The sequence below is a fragment of the Sinocyclocheilus grahami genome, unplaced genomic scaffold, assembly GCF_001515645.1.
Source record: "Sinocyclocheilus grahami isolate Dianchi unplaced genomic scaffold, SAMN03320097.WGS_v1.1 scaffold1.1, whole genome shotgun sequence".
Lineage (NCBI taxonomy): Eukaryota > Metazoa > Chordata > Actinopteri > Cypriniformes > Cyprinidae > Sinocyclocheilus > Sinocyclocheilus grahami.
Genome location: NW_015505180.1, coordinates 327,495 through 344,019, shown reverse-complemented (window position 1 = coordinate 344,019; position 16,525 = coordinate 327,495). Strand labels below are relative to the sequence as shown.

At 39.7% G+C, this 16,525-nt stretch overlaps 1 protein-coding gene across 7 annotated transcripts in view; it reads right to left on the bottom strand.

Annotated features, from left to right (window-relative positions):
• Window positions 1–837: 837 nt before the first annotated feature.
• Window positions 838–16,525, bottom strand: part of pcloa (piccolo presynaptic cytomatrix protein a) — a 41,300-nt gene continuing 25,612 nt past the window's right edge. For 3 of the 7 annotated variants that reach the window (XM_016266686.1, XM_016269706.1, XM_016271255.1), the window contains 20 exons: window positions 15,914–15,982; window positions 14,870–14,955; window positions 14,565–14,640; window positions 13,544–13,669; window positions 10,584–10,692; window positions 10,029–10,090; window positions 9,731–9,924; window positions 9,577–9,627; window positions 9,127–9,257; window positions 8,349–8,375; window positions 7,964–8,057; window positions 6,730–6,801; window positions 6,247–6,496; window positions 5,577–5,765; window positions 4,338–4,499; window positions 2,647–2,788; window positions 2,408–2,463; window positions 2,067–2,201; window positions 1,727–1,872; window positions 838–1,644 (listed from right to left, as the gene is read on the bottom strand). In XM_016266686.1, coding sequence (XP_016122172.1) covers window positions 1,501–1,644; window positions 1,727–1,872; window positions 2,067–2,201; window positions 2,408–2,463; window positions 2,647–2,788; window positions 4,338–4,499; window positions 5,577–5,765; window positions 6,247–6,496; window positions 6,730–6,801; window positions 7,964–8,057; window positions 8,349–8,375; window positions 9,127–9,257; window positions 9,577–9,627; window positions 9,731–9,924; window positions 10,029–10,090; window positions 10,584–10,692; window positions 13,544–13,669; window positions 14,565–14,640; window positions 14,870–14,955; window positions 15,914–15,982 — 2,321 coding nt within the window. In that variant the 3' untranslated portion in view covers window positions 838–1,500. The remainder of the gene's footprint in view (window positions 1,645–1,726; window positions 1,873–2,066; window positions 2,202–2,407; window positions 2,464–2,646; window positions 2,789–4,337; window positions 4,500–5,576; window positions 5,766–6,246; window positions 6,497–6,729; window positions 6,802–7,963; window positions 8,058–8,348; window positions 8,376–9,126; window positions 9,258–9,576; window positions 9,628–9,730; window positions 9,925–10,028; window positions 10,091–10,583; window positions 10,693–13,543; window positions 13,670–14,564; window positions 14,641–14,869; window positions 14,956–15,913; window positions 15,983–16,525) is intronic. The other 4 variants (XM_016268199.1, XM_016267481.1, XM_016268956.1 and 1 more) reach the window with 4 other exon arrangements.

Below are 16,525 nucleotides of genomic sequence, written 5' to 3'. Positions count from 1 at the left end.
TATATATATATAAATAATACTAATGGCTAATTAGTGTCTGCATTGCGAAGTGGCCACACATTTCTGAAAGTATGAGATAACGTCTCCTTTTAGACATGTAAACCGAGAAGAAAATTAAAGTTAGCCAAAATAATCTGTTAAATTAAAAAGGAACACATTGTGATGTCTTCATCACCCTGATCCTGCACTGTTATCGCCTTTAAGCTGACCCTGCTTAGATCAAAGATCAGCCAATAATTTTTAAGCAAGGCCTTTTCACCGAAACCTGAGTGTTTAGGAGTTTTTTTTATTTATTTTTTAAATGAAACATATTATCAACATTGTATCAGCAATATGATGCGGACAGACACTACACTGACCCATTAAATCTAATCCTTGAGTATTTAAGAGAGACAGATGCATATGAGTATGTAGGGGATTGACAGTGTTTGACTCTTTTAAATAGCAGGATGTTTTTGTTGTTTTGAGGAAAACTCAGAAAAAGCTACCAACCTACATTCGTAAAATGCTAGACACAAAGTGCAAATTATATAACAGTGCTGGATTTGACATATTCAACTGATGCTGCTGCAAATTGGAGATATTTCGACTGTCACATTCATGAAATGAGATAGCAAATCATAATCAGCGAACACTTTCTATTCGATATCCCATTCATTTCTGTGTGAGTCATATAAGACCGGCAGTTTTCTTAAACGTTTACATTCTTTGTAATTATCTGCTTCTTGATTCCTAGAGCTTTGAAACTCTATCTCTGACTTTGATGAATTCAGTATCACACAGCGAAAGATGAAAGTATTACTTCTGTGAGTGGAAATAACCATACTGACACAAAGAGTCATCACAACACCCAATAAATCATATTTCATTCATTTAAATCTGTCTATAATATACCATAAAATACTCTTCTAATCCATTGATAATATGCTTTAAATATCAGGTCTTTCAACACATAATAACATCTGAGAGGGAATGTAAAATAACGATAAATATCCAAAACTGAATTTGTCTCTATCATACAAAAATAATGTATATGATATCCATCTCTATCTGTAAATAATAGTTCTCATATGAATAATGCACAAACAGGAAAAATTACTTTGAAATAAATATACTTTCACTCTATCATCTAACTGTCGGTTGTGGCCCAATGTACACATATTATTATACATACATCTGTATAAATATGTGTGGATAAGTGTGAGTGATTGTGAAAGTGCATGTACACATATAGGTTTGAACACACTGTGTGTGTGAATCTCCAGCTCAATTTTTTGAGCTTTTCCCAACGTAAAGATCTGCATCTTGTCACTAAGGGTCAGATCCTTTCTGTAAACACCATTATACACCTGTTTCTCCATGGCTTGGATTAACACAATCATACATGCCAGTGCAATCGGGAAGCTCCCTGTGTCGGCCTCAGTTTAGTCCCAAAGAGTGCGGCAGAGATGTGAGACTCCACTGCCTGGTCTGTCCTCGCGCCTCATCTGACCGCCGTCTTTAGGAGTGGATCTGAGCTGTGCTGGCCAGCAGCTTGTGCCAGCTCACCACCCGTTTCCGCAGGTCTACCTTATCCAGCCACACGTAGGCTTCACCGATTAGGGTCTTCTTTACGAACTTGCCTCCATTTGAAACAAGAAAGAGCTGCAAGGGTTGGAATAAATATGAATCACTACTTTAAGTCGGATCAAATTTTAGCACCCTAGTGCATCGATTTCTGACATACCTGAATGGAATGACCTGCAGGGTTCATGCAGAAGCGAAAAGTTTCGTTGAAAGACGGTTCACGATCATGACGACACACTCTGGTTTTCTTCTTGATGATTCTTTTCTGAGTGGCCACATTCACCACATAGAGCTTCACATACAGGTCTGTAAAACAACATCAACCGTAAGTATTAAGCTTTCCTAACTCAAGTCCTGTTTAAACAGGAAATACATCAAAGCATTTCTGTAAGAACATTTGGGACATTTATATCAATAAGACAATGCGTAAACCAACCATATATCAAACAGACAGTATAATTAGAATGAGTGAACATGTTTGCTGTCGTGTGTCTTGTTACCCGGGAGGTGGTCTGGAGACTTGAATTTGTAGGTGATGTTTCTGCACTGTAGGATCTCAAGCACCAGGTGTTCTCCCTCTGTCTTCATCTCTTTCTTCAGGGCAATCTTTATCTCCCCCATCACCTGAGTCTTACCTAAACAGGCACAGACACAGACACATCTATACTACTGTAGATTTAAAAGCATAATCTAATAAAATTCATAATATTTGATCATATATATATATATAACATAAAATAAATTCAACTTTGCTGCCACATTGTACTTCCAAATACCCTGCTATTGACACAAACATGCACAAATAATCACAAAACCACACAACATCCCATGAAAACATTACCCTCTGTATCTCCATGAGCGGATTTCACAGCTTCTGTGCCGTTTGGAATCTTTCCACTGAATAATAAACAACATCAGGTCAGAGAACCCGTGGAGTGCCAAGAAAATAGAGGGATTTGAATAGACAATAAACAAAAAAGCAGTCTAGATTCTACCAAATAAAATATGAAACTGTAGATTATTTCAAACAAAATATGACGGATTAGCAAATATTATGGGAGTCATATGGAAAGCACTCACAATCTGGGAACCTGGAAGACAGCACCATCTACTGCATTGGTCCCGCCCTCTTCATCCAACAGGCTAAAGGCACTGCCACTCAGACCGCTGTCCAATGAGGCTGCAGTAACAGGAGCATCACCAGATCTATGGCTGCGGGACACTGTTTTTGAAGTGGACTATGTGAGTTGCATGAGTCACATACACTACTAACTAGTTTGCAACTGGTAACTATCAATTATAGGGGTAGATATCCACATATCCACTCCCAACACGCACACGCACACGCACACACTCACATACACCCAAATAGATACTGCTGGCAACATTTAAAGAAAGCATGACAGCACTCCATTAATGAAAGGAAATACCACAGGCAGACATATGCTAAGCAGACATCAGATGACAGAAGCAAAAGCACAGACACAACAAATTAAACTGTTCATTAGTAAACTGTGTTTGAGTTTTGTGCATTAAGTAATTCCATTATGCTAATTCTGTTATAATTACGCAAAGTTTATTTTAATTGTGGTTAAGTACGATTAATCATATTTTAATAGATTTTTTTTTATGGTGATGCAGTGTTTGACTGAAAGTAATGGTGATGGTGTGACGTGGGATGCATGATTTTGGCACGTAATTCATGCACACAGTCTTTTTTCAAACAGATTCAGCAACGGTAACGGTAAAAATAGGCAGCTAATGAGACTCTCTTGGGATGGTCAGGGGGTCGGCGCTCCCTCCTAGCATTTGTCATCATAGTTGAGCACTACTGTTTTGTTCCCTTGGTTTTAAGGATGCACGTTGCTGGACTGTTGAACCAGACTGAGACTCGCTGCATGAACTTCCTGTGAAGTGGCAGAAAGCAGATTCCAGTCGAAAGTGAGCATCAAAAGGTCCTAATCACTCGCATGGAAGGTCACATGGCACGGATTTGCACGACAATCGTCACTGCTACTCTATTGTGAATCTGCAAAATTCAGGCCTGTTCATACTAACACGACTGTCGACATGAAAAATTGTATGTTCAGACCAATCTGAAAAAAAGGCAGATGGCCTGAATGAAAATGCAATTTCACTCTCTGGCAGTAGGTGGCACTTACAGAAAAGCTTTTATATTAATATTCTAATGTTTGTCGCAGTATTTTAGCAGTATTTATTAGTATTTTATTTTATTATTGAAAACATTCAGTCAAACTAATGGCATGCAAATGTCTTTGTTGGTCTGAACAGATGCATTAACTGCCATTCAAATTAAAATATTTCGAATTTTTGCACCAAACCTTCGTCTCAGTGAGAACAGGCCTTTTACTTGATAACAAAATTCATGCTAATGCTAAAAATCTCAATGATTGTCTCTTTCTGTCTTTAATTACATTTTATTTCAACTGGCATGCTGTTAAACTTCTGCTTATCGATGCAGCACCCAGATTCACATAATCATAACTGCAAATTTACTTCCTTGATCATCTTCTGTAACAGTTTTGTGTAAAGGGATCCAGTTGCTCACTTTCGTTTGGAAAGACCCTTCGGATAGCGTCCCCTTCCCGCACCGCAGTGCCCTTCGTGGGCACAAAAGCACCCTTTGCAATTCAACCAGCTAGTTCCGCTAGTTAAGATGTGCGTTAGTAACTCAACATCCTCTCGCTCTTTCTCTCTTGCTGTCATCGGCAATCATACGAGACGTTCAACTGCTGACGTTCAACTCTCACCTCCGTCTGGCTGCGGCCTCTCTTCAGACATGGCTTTCCTGAGGGTCAGGTGACGGCTGTCAGGGATCTCATTGCTCGGCGACTCAGACGGGGCTCTCTGAATGGTGAGCACACCAACTACGCTGTGCCTGTGGTGCCTCGGGTCGAGGCAGCCATTTTGGGCTGGGGCCATATATCAGTCACGGGGTGGGGGGCGAGAAGGAGGGGAGGTTTGGAGAGGGGAGAAGGGAGGCGAGATGGAGACTCAGAGTATGAACTCGTCACAAAATGGACACCACCAGCTTTTACTGTAGGTCATAGTCACATGCAGCCACAGTACGCTTACAGCGTCGACTGAGGTGCAGTGTAGGCGAGAGCCACAGAGAGAGTGGAGGCAGGGTGGGATGGTTCTTTAAGGAGCAGGCGGCCACATGCACGGCCATCTCGGTGGAGTGGGGAAGCTGCTGGAAAGCCGGCCGTCTGGGACAGAGAACAACTCAATGGGACAAATAAAAGAGGAGTTTGAAGAAAGGTTGTCAGGGCTGTGGCGAAGGGTTCAAGGGGGCAAAACATGTCACTATGTATGTGTGTGCTGATCAGGGCTGGTCATTTGCTCTCTAAAATGGTAAATTGAGAAGGTTTTACCTAAAATAGCCTCAGTGGCAAGGTTTCAACATGTCCCTGTGGGGTAAAAGCACAAGTCTGCCAACTAGGTGCAGTCAGATCTCCTCGGTGATTGACAAGTCTTAGTAATCTTAGTTAGCATCCTGTGGAAGGCATCTGACTACCTCAGTGCCTGACTAGGTCAGAAACTGTATTTATTTTTGAAGATTTTTTAGGCTGGACTCACCATCCTAAAAAATTCTACCATTATTTTATGCATATGCTTATTGTGTGTTCCCTGGGAATCAAACCCATGACCTTGGCTAACGCCATGCTAGCTGTGCTACAGGAGCAGGAAGTTTAAAAGATGCGATTTAAGGGTGCAGTGAAACTATATTTAATTAATTCAAAGTTTAGCCCGCGTTACTTCAAAATATGATGTGCAAACGTGATGCGTTCCCAACACACCGGTGAGAACTGGAAGTGAAGTGATAGACTGTGACCACAGGGGGACCAGATAAAGTAAAATGGGAGAAACCAGAAAACAACAACAGGGAAGGGGGAAAAAACCAAAAGAGGGCAGTGAAAAAGAACAGAAGGAGGAACAGATGAGTGCGAAGGCAGCCATGCTGTGGAGGTTTTATTTGCGTCGTTTACTTGGTTGGAGACGGGGCTGCTGGCCGACAGCTTCGGCCGTTGCTGCGGCATCGTCAAGGTGTGCCCGGGCCGTGCCACTTTTGCCATGAGCACGGGGGCCTCCGTGGGGGCCAGCTTGACCCTCGGAGAGGGATGGCTTCGACGTGCCAGGGCTACTGTGAGATTTCTCAATTGTAGGGACCTGCGTGTCTAAAACAACCAGAACCAAATTACCACAAGGGCGTTTCATTCCCTACTTTTGCCTATTTATTCATTTTAAGTCATTCTTATTTATATTCTACAATTATTATGTTATTAGGTTATTTGAAATTGAGTCTCCATTGAATCTGACACAACTAATGTGATACTTAATGTCCAACTAATGTGCCCTAGTTAGCATCTAAGCAGGCTGCTTCCTGATAGAGTGGCCCTGTCACACCCTGTGTGAGGTGGCTGGAGTGAAGCGCTGGTGAGCTCAGCGCTGTTGTGAACTGAACACACATATATGGAGAGCGGAAAGCCAAAGCTAGGAAGCTTGAGAAATACAGAATGGAGAGATCAAGTGAAAGCAAGAACAATAAAGAGAGAGAAAGAGAGGACAGAATGCACAGAAATGACAGCAATAGAAGGATGGAAAAGAGGAAATGTGAAAGGAGAAGAGACAGAAGTGCCATGCGACTTGCGGTCCTACCCTTGGCAGGGTCAGGAAAGATTCCGTGACTACGGCTCTTGATGACTGAGGATTTGGGTGAGTCCTCCTTGCTGTGACCGGAGGTTTTTGGGGAATGCTGGCTCCCGTGTCCTCCGGGGGGTTTGGGCGAGTGCTGGCGGCCCTGTACCGAGTGAGAACGCCGGTGATGCTCGCCCTCGCTCTGCTCCTTCAGAGGCAGCCAGCGTGGGACGTTGTCCAGTTGGGCCGTGTTGGACAGGTCAATTAGTACCTACAAAGCCCATGAATATTATTATTTACTGATAGCAGTGTGTGTTTTTTATGTAAATCCTGTGTATATATACATAAATAATTCACACCTGAATAATTTTTTAAAGTTCAGATACCTGAATATACATAAAAGTATATACATATACACACACGCACATGCTTCTGTATTGTTTAGCACACATTGGACCTGGTGTTTAATCTTTCAAAGTGTGTTTAAAGCTTGTAGCTTCTCACCTCTCCCAAGAAGTCATTGGCAGAGCTCTTGTCGTAGTCCCACACGCTGACCTCCAGTGTCTTCTTTCTTAGCTAAACACACACCACACAAACACAGAGTATTCAATGCCAAGATGATTTACTTTGTGACTCAATTACCTTACATTATTTTAATGTTGTCATTCTAAGTAACTTCAGCTGAACTATTTCTTGCGAAGCTATATTTCAAAACATACACTACCATTTAAAACTTCAAAAGAAACCTCAAAAAATAAAAATAAACTAATTAAACTTTTATTCAAAAGTGACAGTAAAGACATTTATAATGTTACACAAAATTCTATTTCAAATAAATTCTGTACTTTTAAACTTTCTCTACATCGATCAAAATAATAATTTATCATGGTTTCCACAAAAAATATTAAGCAGCACAATTGTTTTCAACCTTGATAATAATAATAAATATTTTCTTGAGCACCAAATCAGCATGTTAAAATGAATTCTGAAGGATTATGTGACACTGAAGACAGGCGTAATTATGCTGAAAATTCAGCTTTGCATTACTGGAATAAATTACATTTTAAAATATTAAAATAGAAAACAGTTTTTTAAAATTTTAATAATATTTCACAAAATTACTGTTTTGACTGTATTTTTAATCAAATAAATACAGCCATGGTGAGTATAATAGACTTTCTGAGACATTCTGAATCTTTGAACTTTGCTTCTGAAGTAAAATTATTTTATTTTTTAGAACATTTTTATACTTTTACTGGAAAGCAAGTCAAAAATACTGATTAAGAAAATATATATATTCTGTTAAACCAGCAAACATCTCCAACACTATAAGCAACACTGAAGCATTAAATCCAGATGGTTTTCAATACGAGCCTCGCCTACCTGCATTCTGTCTTTCTCTCTCAATTACAAGCCACTCGCCTCGCTTCAATAGTCCAGTAAAAACATATCAATCACATCTGTCTGCAGCTGCCTCAGAGAGCTCAACAGACTCAGAAAGATCTTTGGTCTTAATTAGACTAAAGCACTTCTGGGAGACAACAGACTTTTCCCTGTTTGCACCAAAAGCCCGAGATTCTCTCTGAAGAGCTTTTAGGTAATTGAAATCTCAAAACTGACATGAGATGTTCAAACTAAAAAAAAGTATATTCCATCAAAGTGAAATCAGATTTTTCTTTTGGTTTTCTAGATATCTGCAACCTAGATGTGTGCAAATGATTGTGAGGTTGTAGTTTACCTGTTCCAGGTGGATATTTTTGTAGATGACAGTCTGGTTCCACTCTGGGTTCAGGCTCTTCTGAACATGTTTGGACCTTCTTTTGTTTTCAGCACTGCAATTAGATAACATACCACAAGAGGTCACCTTGAGTTGCAGGAAGAAAATCAGTTTAGCAGGAACTTAACCATGAAACACCTCACACTGGTGGCAATTGGTTTGCACAATGGAGGACATCTAGTATAGGCCCACTTGTGTTGCTGCAGTGACCATATACTACTTTGAGAAAATGATGAAATGCGTAACGATGATATAAAGAGCAAAACACTACATCATTAAGCCATTCATGTCCAAGCTTGGCCAAGTCTTGTATAATGTGCTGGTACTATAGGAAAGAATCACATACCTGGCATTCTGCACAACCATGACCTGACTGTGAAGATCCAGCATGCAGCAAAAACAGACAACAATCAGTGATGAGTGGGAGACTGCGAAGATGTGTGTGTGTGTGTGTGTGTGTTTGCAGTAGCCCATGCATTCATGCCCATATGGAGTAGAGAAATGGAGAGCTCCTGTTTCTGTAAGTTCAATCCATGTACTGCATGATCAGATGACAGCCAGAAATGAGCCGAAGCACACATACACAAACATACACCCCAACCTACAAATATCAGTCAGCGCTATCATTTTACACACAAACTGAACTGGCATTGATTTTCTGCTTTTGCTGACTCACTTACTGCACATATAAATGTATGGAGAAACACACACACACACACAAAATCATATACAGCTAAAAACTAAGTCTTACACAATATGCATAATCCTTTCCAGGTCTTTCCCACAGACCTGGTGCTATTTAGCTGGATAAGTGATTTTCTGTTTCGTTAACTCAGGGAAAGTAGCAGCTGGGATTGAATAACAGCTCCGGGAGTCCTAATTTCTAGTGCCAAGGGTGAAACAGGTGGATATATCTTTTTAAAGTCAAGAGTCCAGATATTAAATTATACTAACATCTTATTTTCACACTCTCTGTAGTCTTACATAGCTATTTTGTCAGGTAGCTTGAAAAGGAAGAGGCTGAACATCTAAAGTGGCCAGCCCCAGTTGGTTGTTCACACTGAGTCTGAAACCTTGAGACACAATTCAGTTCCAGTCAGTTGAGTTTTACTCAATGTACTTACCCTCTACCCGGCAGCAAGTAAACTTTAACGAACGGATCTGAGTAGCCATTATTGTCCCGGGGTGCCAGATTTCGTGCTTGAAGAACATGGACGATGAGATTTCCCAGCTGTTTGTCGTAATTTATTTGAAGCTGCAAAATCGAAGAAAGAAAGTAAGATTTTTTTTTTCTACTTTCCACTACTAAAAATATGAATGAATATGGCATAGATACACTCTGTTGATTAATAAGCAGGGTTCTGATCAATGAATTCACTTTACATGACATAATGAGCAATTTCTAGCTGAAGAAATATTTTAGAGCTGAGCATAACTAGAAGAGTTTATATCAACTATAGAAATTTCCACTTATGCAGGTCTGTAAAACACAATTTTAAAATTCCCTGACATTTCCAGGTTTCCCATGGCCTGAATAAGCTACTCTTATAGCTGCGTTAAGAGCCAAAATCTACCTGGATCTCTCCTGACACTGGGTGGGACTGAGTTTTTGCAGCCTCAGAGGTCTAAGAAACAAAACATCAGCAGTAAGAAAAGACACAGTTATGCATTTAACTCTTTGCACACAAAAAGGCATCAAATAATTGCATATACATGGCATATGCATACCTTGCTGTGACGTTTCTTGCTGACAGAGGGTGAACCAGGCTGGCCAGGGCTAGGAACTGCACTGGAGCCAGTGGACGCTGAAGCTTTATCCAGTGCTGATGCAGAGGAGGACGGCACCTGCTGCTGGGACACTTTCTGCAGCTCGGCAGCCAGCTGCTTAGGGTCCACACCAGGTGACCGCGGAGGTCTGTCTCCTGTATATTTATAAATGCAAGTCAGAAGTTAGTGGTAAAGTGCCATTGAGGTTAATTAGGACATTATAATTTGATTGCCTTCTCCTCTGACTGGAGGTTCTCACCTTTGGCCTGGTCTTGAAGGTCTAGGTGGGAACTTTCAGAATCAGACAGCATATTTAGGTCACTGGAGATGACAAAAGATAAATCATGATCAAAAGACAAAAAGTTCTGTGAATGGACCCTATTTGCTCTCTTAAATGTACGCTCCTGGTTTTAATGTACTTTTTTGTAAAAATATTTACTTTTTTCACTCTCAAATGGCTTTTGGTTGACGTCACAAATCCTTTTTACTTTTTCAGACACATTCCCTCTAACCCCTTTTTACATAAAAACATATGTAACCCCAATTTTTCATGATTTATTCCTGCCCTACATTTCTTATTAAATATCATGTTTCATTAAGAAATACATCAGAATGCAGAATAAAAATGGGTTAGGAACTGTGTTTCATTTTTACTTCTATGACAATAACTTGACATTTAAATGTGCACTAATTTTTCCAAACAAGTACTAATCATTTCTCAAGCTGTACACCTTTCTTAGTAGATAGAAAGTAAAAGTAAAAATGATCTAAAGCACATTTAAATGATAAGTAGCTATGCCAATCTGGCACTTACAGTCTGAGACATATCTCCGCCTCTCCAACCTGGTGACCAACCAGACACTGCACCTCCTCGTACGTCTTACTAGTCAAGGAAATGCTGTTCCACTCCAAAACTTGCATTCCTATGCAAACACACACACATATAAAATCAGCCACTAGATACATTTTAGTCTTCACTATCTGGAAGATCAAACACGCTGTGAAAAGCACTGCAACACCATACATGATGTCTTTCAATTAAACAATGCATGCTTGTAGAAACCCTGTGAGAAAGTAGAGGGAAACAAGTGCAGCAGAGTTCACTCCAAGTCACAGCAAACTGAAACCATTTTGTTGGTGCACTTACACAGATGAAAACGGGTCTTCAGGTAGGCCAGGAAGGCCCGCTTTGGACGTTTCGAAGCTCCCACATTACGGTGGATGCTTGGGGTCTCTGGAGGTGAATGTGTACGCATGTCATGTACTGTAAATGTACACACTCACAGATTCTATCATTTAATGTGAGAGACTTAACAGCCAGCTCACATTAGTCCACTGCTTAACACCAGCCTGTTCTACTGAGCTTGAGAATATACATCAGTCACATGGCTGTTGTAACCATGCCGACTGCATGCATAATCACACTTACAGCAAGTAGAAACATTTGACATTTTACCCCTAAGAGGCTTCAGCTGCTGCTGGGACAATATGTGGGAGAGAGACAATACAATGCAAGACGAGACAAGAAGAGAGAAGAGGATACTAGAAGAGACTAAATAAGATGAGATGAGTCAAGATTCGATATGAGAAGAGATCAGATCATAAGAGAAGAGAAGGGACAAGAGATGAGATGAGAAGAGACAAGATGAGGAAAAAGTGAAATGGGATGAGACGGGACAAGAAAAGGGTAGAGAAGAGACAAGGTGAAATGAGAGAGTAGACACAAGATGAGATGAGAAAAGAGAAAGAGAAGAGAAAAGATAGGAAGAGATGAAGCAAGATGAGATGAGACAAAAGTAGATGTGAGATGAGAAAAGATCAAAATAGAAGAAAAGGAACAAGATGTGATGAGAAAAGGTGAGACAAGACAAGAAAAGGCTAAAGAAGAGACCAGATAAGATTAAATGAAAGTAGATACAAGAAAAAAATCAGAAGAAAAGAGTCAAGACAAGATGAGAAAGACAAGGCGAGAAGAGACGAGATGAGATCAGAAAATGTGAAGCAAACTGACAAGAGTAGACATGAGAACAAGATGAGATGAGAAGTCCCAATATGAGAAGTGTTGAAAGAGTAGACACGAGAAGAGATGGAGAGAGTAGGCAAAAGAAGATGTGAAGAGAAAAGATGAGACTATATAAGATGAAATGAGACAAGATGACAATAGAAGAGACCAGACAGTAAGTGACAAGATAAGGCGATACAAGATAAACAAGATGAATGAGACAAAAGAAGAAGAAGATATGAGAAGAGAAGAGACAAGATGAGATTAGAAGAGACAAGACAAGAAGAGAAGAAACAAGATAAGAAGAGAATGCAGCTAAGGAATCAGATGGCTAAATACAAAGTGACCATGGACCACAAAACCAGTCATAAGGGTCAATTTTTTTAAATTGAGATTTATACATCATCTGAAAGCTAAATAAATAAGCTTTGATGTATGGTTTGTTAGGATAGGACAATATTTGTCCAAGATACAACTATTTGAAAATCTGGAATCTGAGGGTGCAAAACATTTTTTTTTTTAAATAAAATAAATAATAAAAAAATACTGAGAAAATCACCTATAAAGTTGTCCAAATGAAGTTCTTAACGATGCATATTACTAATCAAAAATTAAGTTTTTATATATTTATGGTAGGAAATTTACAAAATATCTTCATGGAACATGATCTTTACATAATATTCTAATGATTTTTGTCATAAAAGAAAAATCGGTAATTTTGACCCATACAATGTTTTGTTGGCTATTGCTACAAATATACCCCAGCGACTTAAGACTGGCTTTGTGGTCCATGGTCACATATTTGATAGCGTGTGAGAGGAGGAGGAGGAGGAAGACAGATGTGAAGTGTCAGTCCCAGTCAAAGCTCAGAATGTTCTATCACAAAGCCCAGCTGTTGTATATAGCCTGTGCACAGACAGATCCACTCCCTCCGGCTTCCCTTTCCCCCTAGTCACCTATCCCGGCCCCTCGTAAATTACGACCGGGAGAAATCAGCACAAAAGCCGGAGCCCAAGGAGATCTAATTTACAACACTCTGTGCTCACCCTCACCCCTGGAGAAAGAGAGAGCGTTAACATCTCCGTCACAACTAGGATCAATAGAGCTTGTAAAATTCAGTTCCATCAAAATGGCTGAAATAGTCTATCAAGACAGTTTAAAGCAGTCATGAAATTCAGATTTCACTCTGGGTTTTATTCCAAAAGTCTGTTAAGATTCTTCCAAGTCAACGAGAAACTCTAACTGTCAGCCATCTTTGGACGAATCTGTCACAATGAGGTCAATGTTGATTTTGTAAAGCGCACATTTACACAATGGCATTGCAAAAAAACAGCGTTAAAGCAGTAAAACCTCAAACTCTTTTCAGCTGAACTCACCAGAGACATTTCAGTCAAAGTTTTGATATAAATGTAACACTCAACTCTCATTTGATCTCCGCAACACCTACGCCGCCGATGTACAAAGCAGAAGAAACACAGTCATGAACCTGAAATTTCAACTTCATTTTCTGCTTCTATCTTTATCTCTCACATCAAGAATGAGTCACTCCTGGAGCCTGGAGGTGAAGAATCACTCGGACTAGCATCATTTGTTTTTCCTGTCTCCTACTCTGAAATATCACGTCACTTTGTGCCCCTTAACGTTAACAGATGTGCTTCTCTCCCTGCTCTAAGAGACAGTGAACATCGATACACCTCTTCAGCTTAAAGAAAACAGTGAACTCACTCAATGACTGGTTTAAAAGAGTAGCCACCCTTCATTGAGGTGCCTACCTTCCACAATCTTCCCCATCTGTTCCGCAGCTCCTCCAGGTAATACTTTGGCAACATACGCACCAATGTCCCCATTGCTGCCCGGGACCTCTTTTCCTCCAACCACACGGATGCCCAGTCCGTTTCCTGTGAGAAAAAGAGTATTGCATACACATAAGGTGGTCCAAAACCTGTACCAGATGGTAACAAGCCTAGAAGACTGTCTTGTTTTTTAGTTTTTTTTTAATCAGTGAATTTCCATTTGTTTCTGAGGTGACAATCTTTGGAATTAACAGAATAAAATAGTTGATTTTAGTGTGCAATTTTAAAATTCCTCAAAGTTTTCCATGACTGTTCTAAGACATACATCCTGTAATCCAGAATCATGGTACACAGACCCTTCCGTTACCTTAATTACAGTGCAACAAATCCACCAGTCACAGCACAGGACATTCACTATAGCCTTAATCATTTAAGGCACTTGTTTATTCATCAGTTTCTAATTACGAGGATAATCCCATTTGTGAATCACATGCCATTTTGACCTTTGATGACTGATGAAACTGGAGGAATGCCAATCTGCCACATTGCTGCGTAATGTCTGCCCCGTTCTAATGCTTAAAGGAACACTGACACAGGAGATCGAGGGGAATCAACCACACCTACAGAACGTGACATACCAAAGCATGAGGAGGGGCTAGACAGCTGATGTGCTTTGGCCCAGTGGTTTTGTGTCTGTTGACATATTGTGTGCAATGATGTGGCAAAATGGAGTGCCACAAGAGGATGCTAAAGGAAAACTGGAGAAGAGCTAATGTGTTGTTTAGTAGTAGGTATAAAATAAAACTGTGCCAATGCAATCTCAGCATGGTGAAACTAATGTTTGCATAGACATAAGCCTCGGGCATCTCTCCATGATGGCCTGGTAGGCGAACAGATCCTCTATATCAGGGGCAGCTATCCTGAAACTTCTGTCTACATTGTTGGAGCATGTCAGGAAGCCAAGTAGCACAGCATTGAGTATTAGAGAGGTTGCACTTACCTGATACACTACGATCTTTGGGATCCCTCTGTAGTTTAATTCTGGCATGAGGAAACGGGTAGTGTGCTGACTTTCCCTAAAGGAACACCAAATTAGCAGAATCAGACTTCATTTTCTTAACACTCTAACACACAATGTTTCTGAAAAACTGTGATATGAATTTTTACGGTGAATCTAAATACAGTCGTTTTTGTCTGATGACCAGGTCTCTAGAAATGTCTAATTTTTGTAGGTTTCTTGTAGTATATATTCACTGCTCCTCCCTAATTGTGCTGAAATGCTAATGCAAAAACCTTATGTATCACCTGTCTTCTATCCCCTTGTCCGTTCTCTGTGCGTACATCTCGTGGTTTATCAAACCAGTCAGTTTCCTCCCGTCGCAGGTGGTACGCTTCAGAAAAACAGATGGAAATTAAAACGTTAAAGTCTGTTAAAACAAACCCCTAAAGACCCTTTGGTAATATCAGGTAGAGACAGCTAAGGTACATATGCAGTCTCAAATTCAAACAATATAGAGTCATCTGGGACAGAAAAGGAAACGGTTATACAAAGTAGAGCAGTTATTTTTGCATGCAAACCTAAAACTAAAACAAACCCTGAGGATACATGTCTTCAGATTGTATTTCTTTTTTCTAGATATAATTCTCCATAAGAATTCTTCAGAAGAAGATTTGGGAAAGGGTCTGTTTGCTATTGTACCTTCCCCTAAAAATCTGAAGTTTTCATAAGACAGGGGTTAATGACAGACAGGGGTAGGAAATATTTTGGCGTAGTATCTTGTATTGGTGTTAGCATGGGTCTTTCAGCTACAATGTGCAAAAGGAGAGTTTTATAGGGTTTTACATTCAAAGGCAATTTTAGATGTCAAGATGTTGTCATGGACAAGTGAATAATTGACCTCAGGTCATCAACATTTAACAGAAGACAATTTTAGTGATTATAGACCTGACATTCAGATGTAAAATTATATGGTAGATGTAGATCCTGTTACATGCTCAAACACTCACTAACATGGAGCACTATTATTGTGTATAGCTTTATAAGCGTGACCAATTTTTATCAGGAAGTTATTACTTTAAATAGATTTGATATGCAAAACTATTACTAGTATTATATGAATGATTTTTTGTTAGCCAAACTGGTGAAATTGCAGTAGCTTAAACTGAGAAAATTAATGTTATTTTTAGAGAGAAAGGAGTGTGAAATTCCAATTTAATCACAGATGCAATAGCTGCATTCACTAACACAGCATTACATTAGTGTGCAAATTCGTCATACTTCCTGGTCATGGTAGCAGGGGTGTGGGGGAGATGGGAGACGTGCAGGAGTCTAAGGTGGTTATACTCTACCGTTTGTGACATTCTCATGTGAGTTTCCTGGATCGTCTCTGCTCAAACCCACCAGGGATTCACTTAGTGCTGCAACCAAGGCAAATGCATTTACTTCCAGATGGCACATATGATGAACACACCATATGCTGTTAAATGTATGGGTCAGTTACTTTTCAGATAAATGAAAAACAAAACACGTTAAAATTGGTGAGTATTTTGGGTTTGAGCTTGGCATTCTGTGGTTGTGTGATTCTTTAACTCTATATTGTGTAATAATTACAATATTCATGTTGTTTTTGTATTGTACAGTGAAGTTTATGTAATTTCATAGATAATGAAGGGAAAAGGCATGCAATGCATATCAACTACTGTTTTGATCTCATCAATCTTAAAACTATAGTTTAAATGGTTTCATTAAAGGTAGAAATCAAAAGACAAACATAAACACCCAGCTGAGAAAAAGCACAGCCCGTTCTATTTGAAGGCATTTATTAGTTCCCAAGTGAAAAAGATAGCAGATAAACATGCAAGAAAGTGAAAGAGTTTATTCAAAACCAAACAGGAAGAAACATGCACTTGTCCTATTTATTAAAGGAACATCAAACATGAAAACACAAACTTGCATGGTAA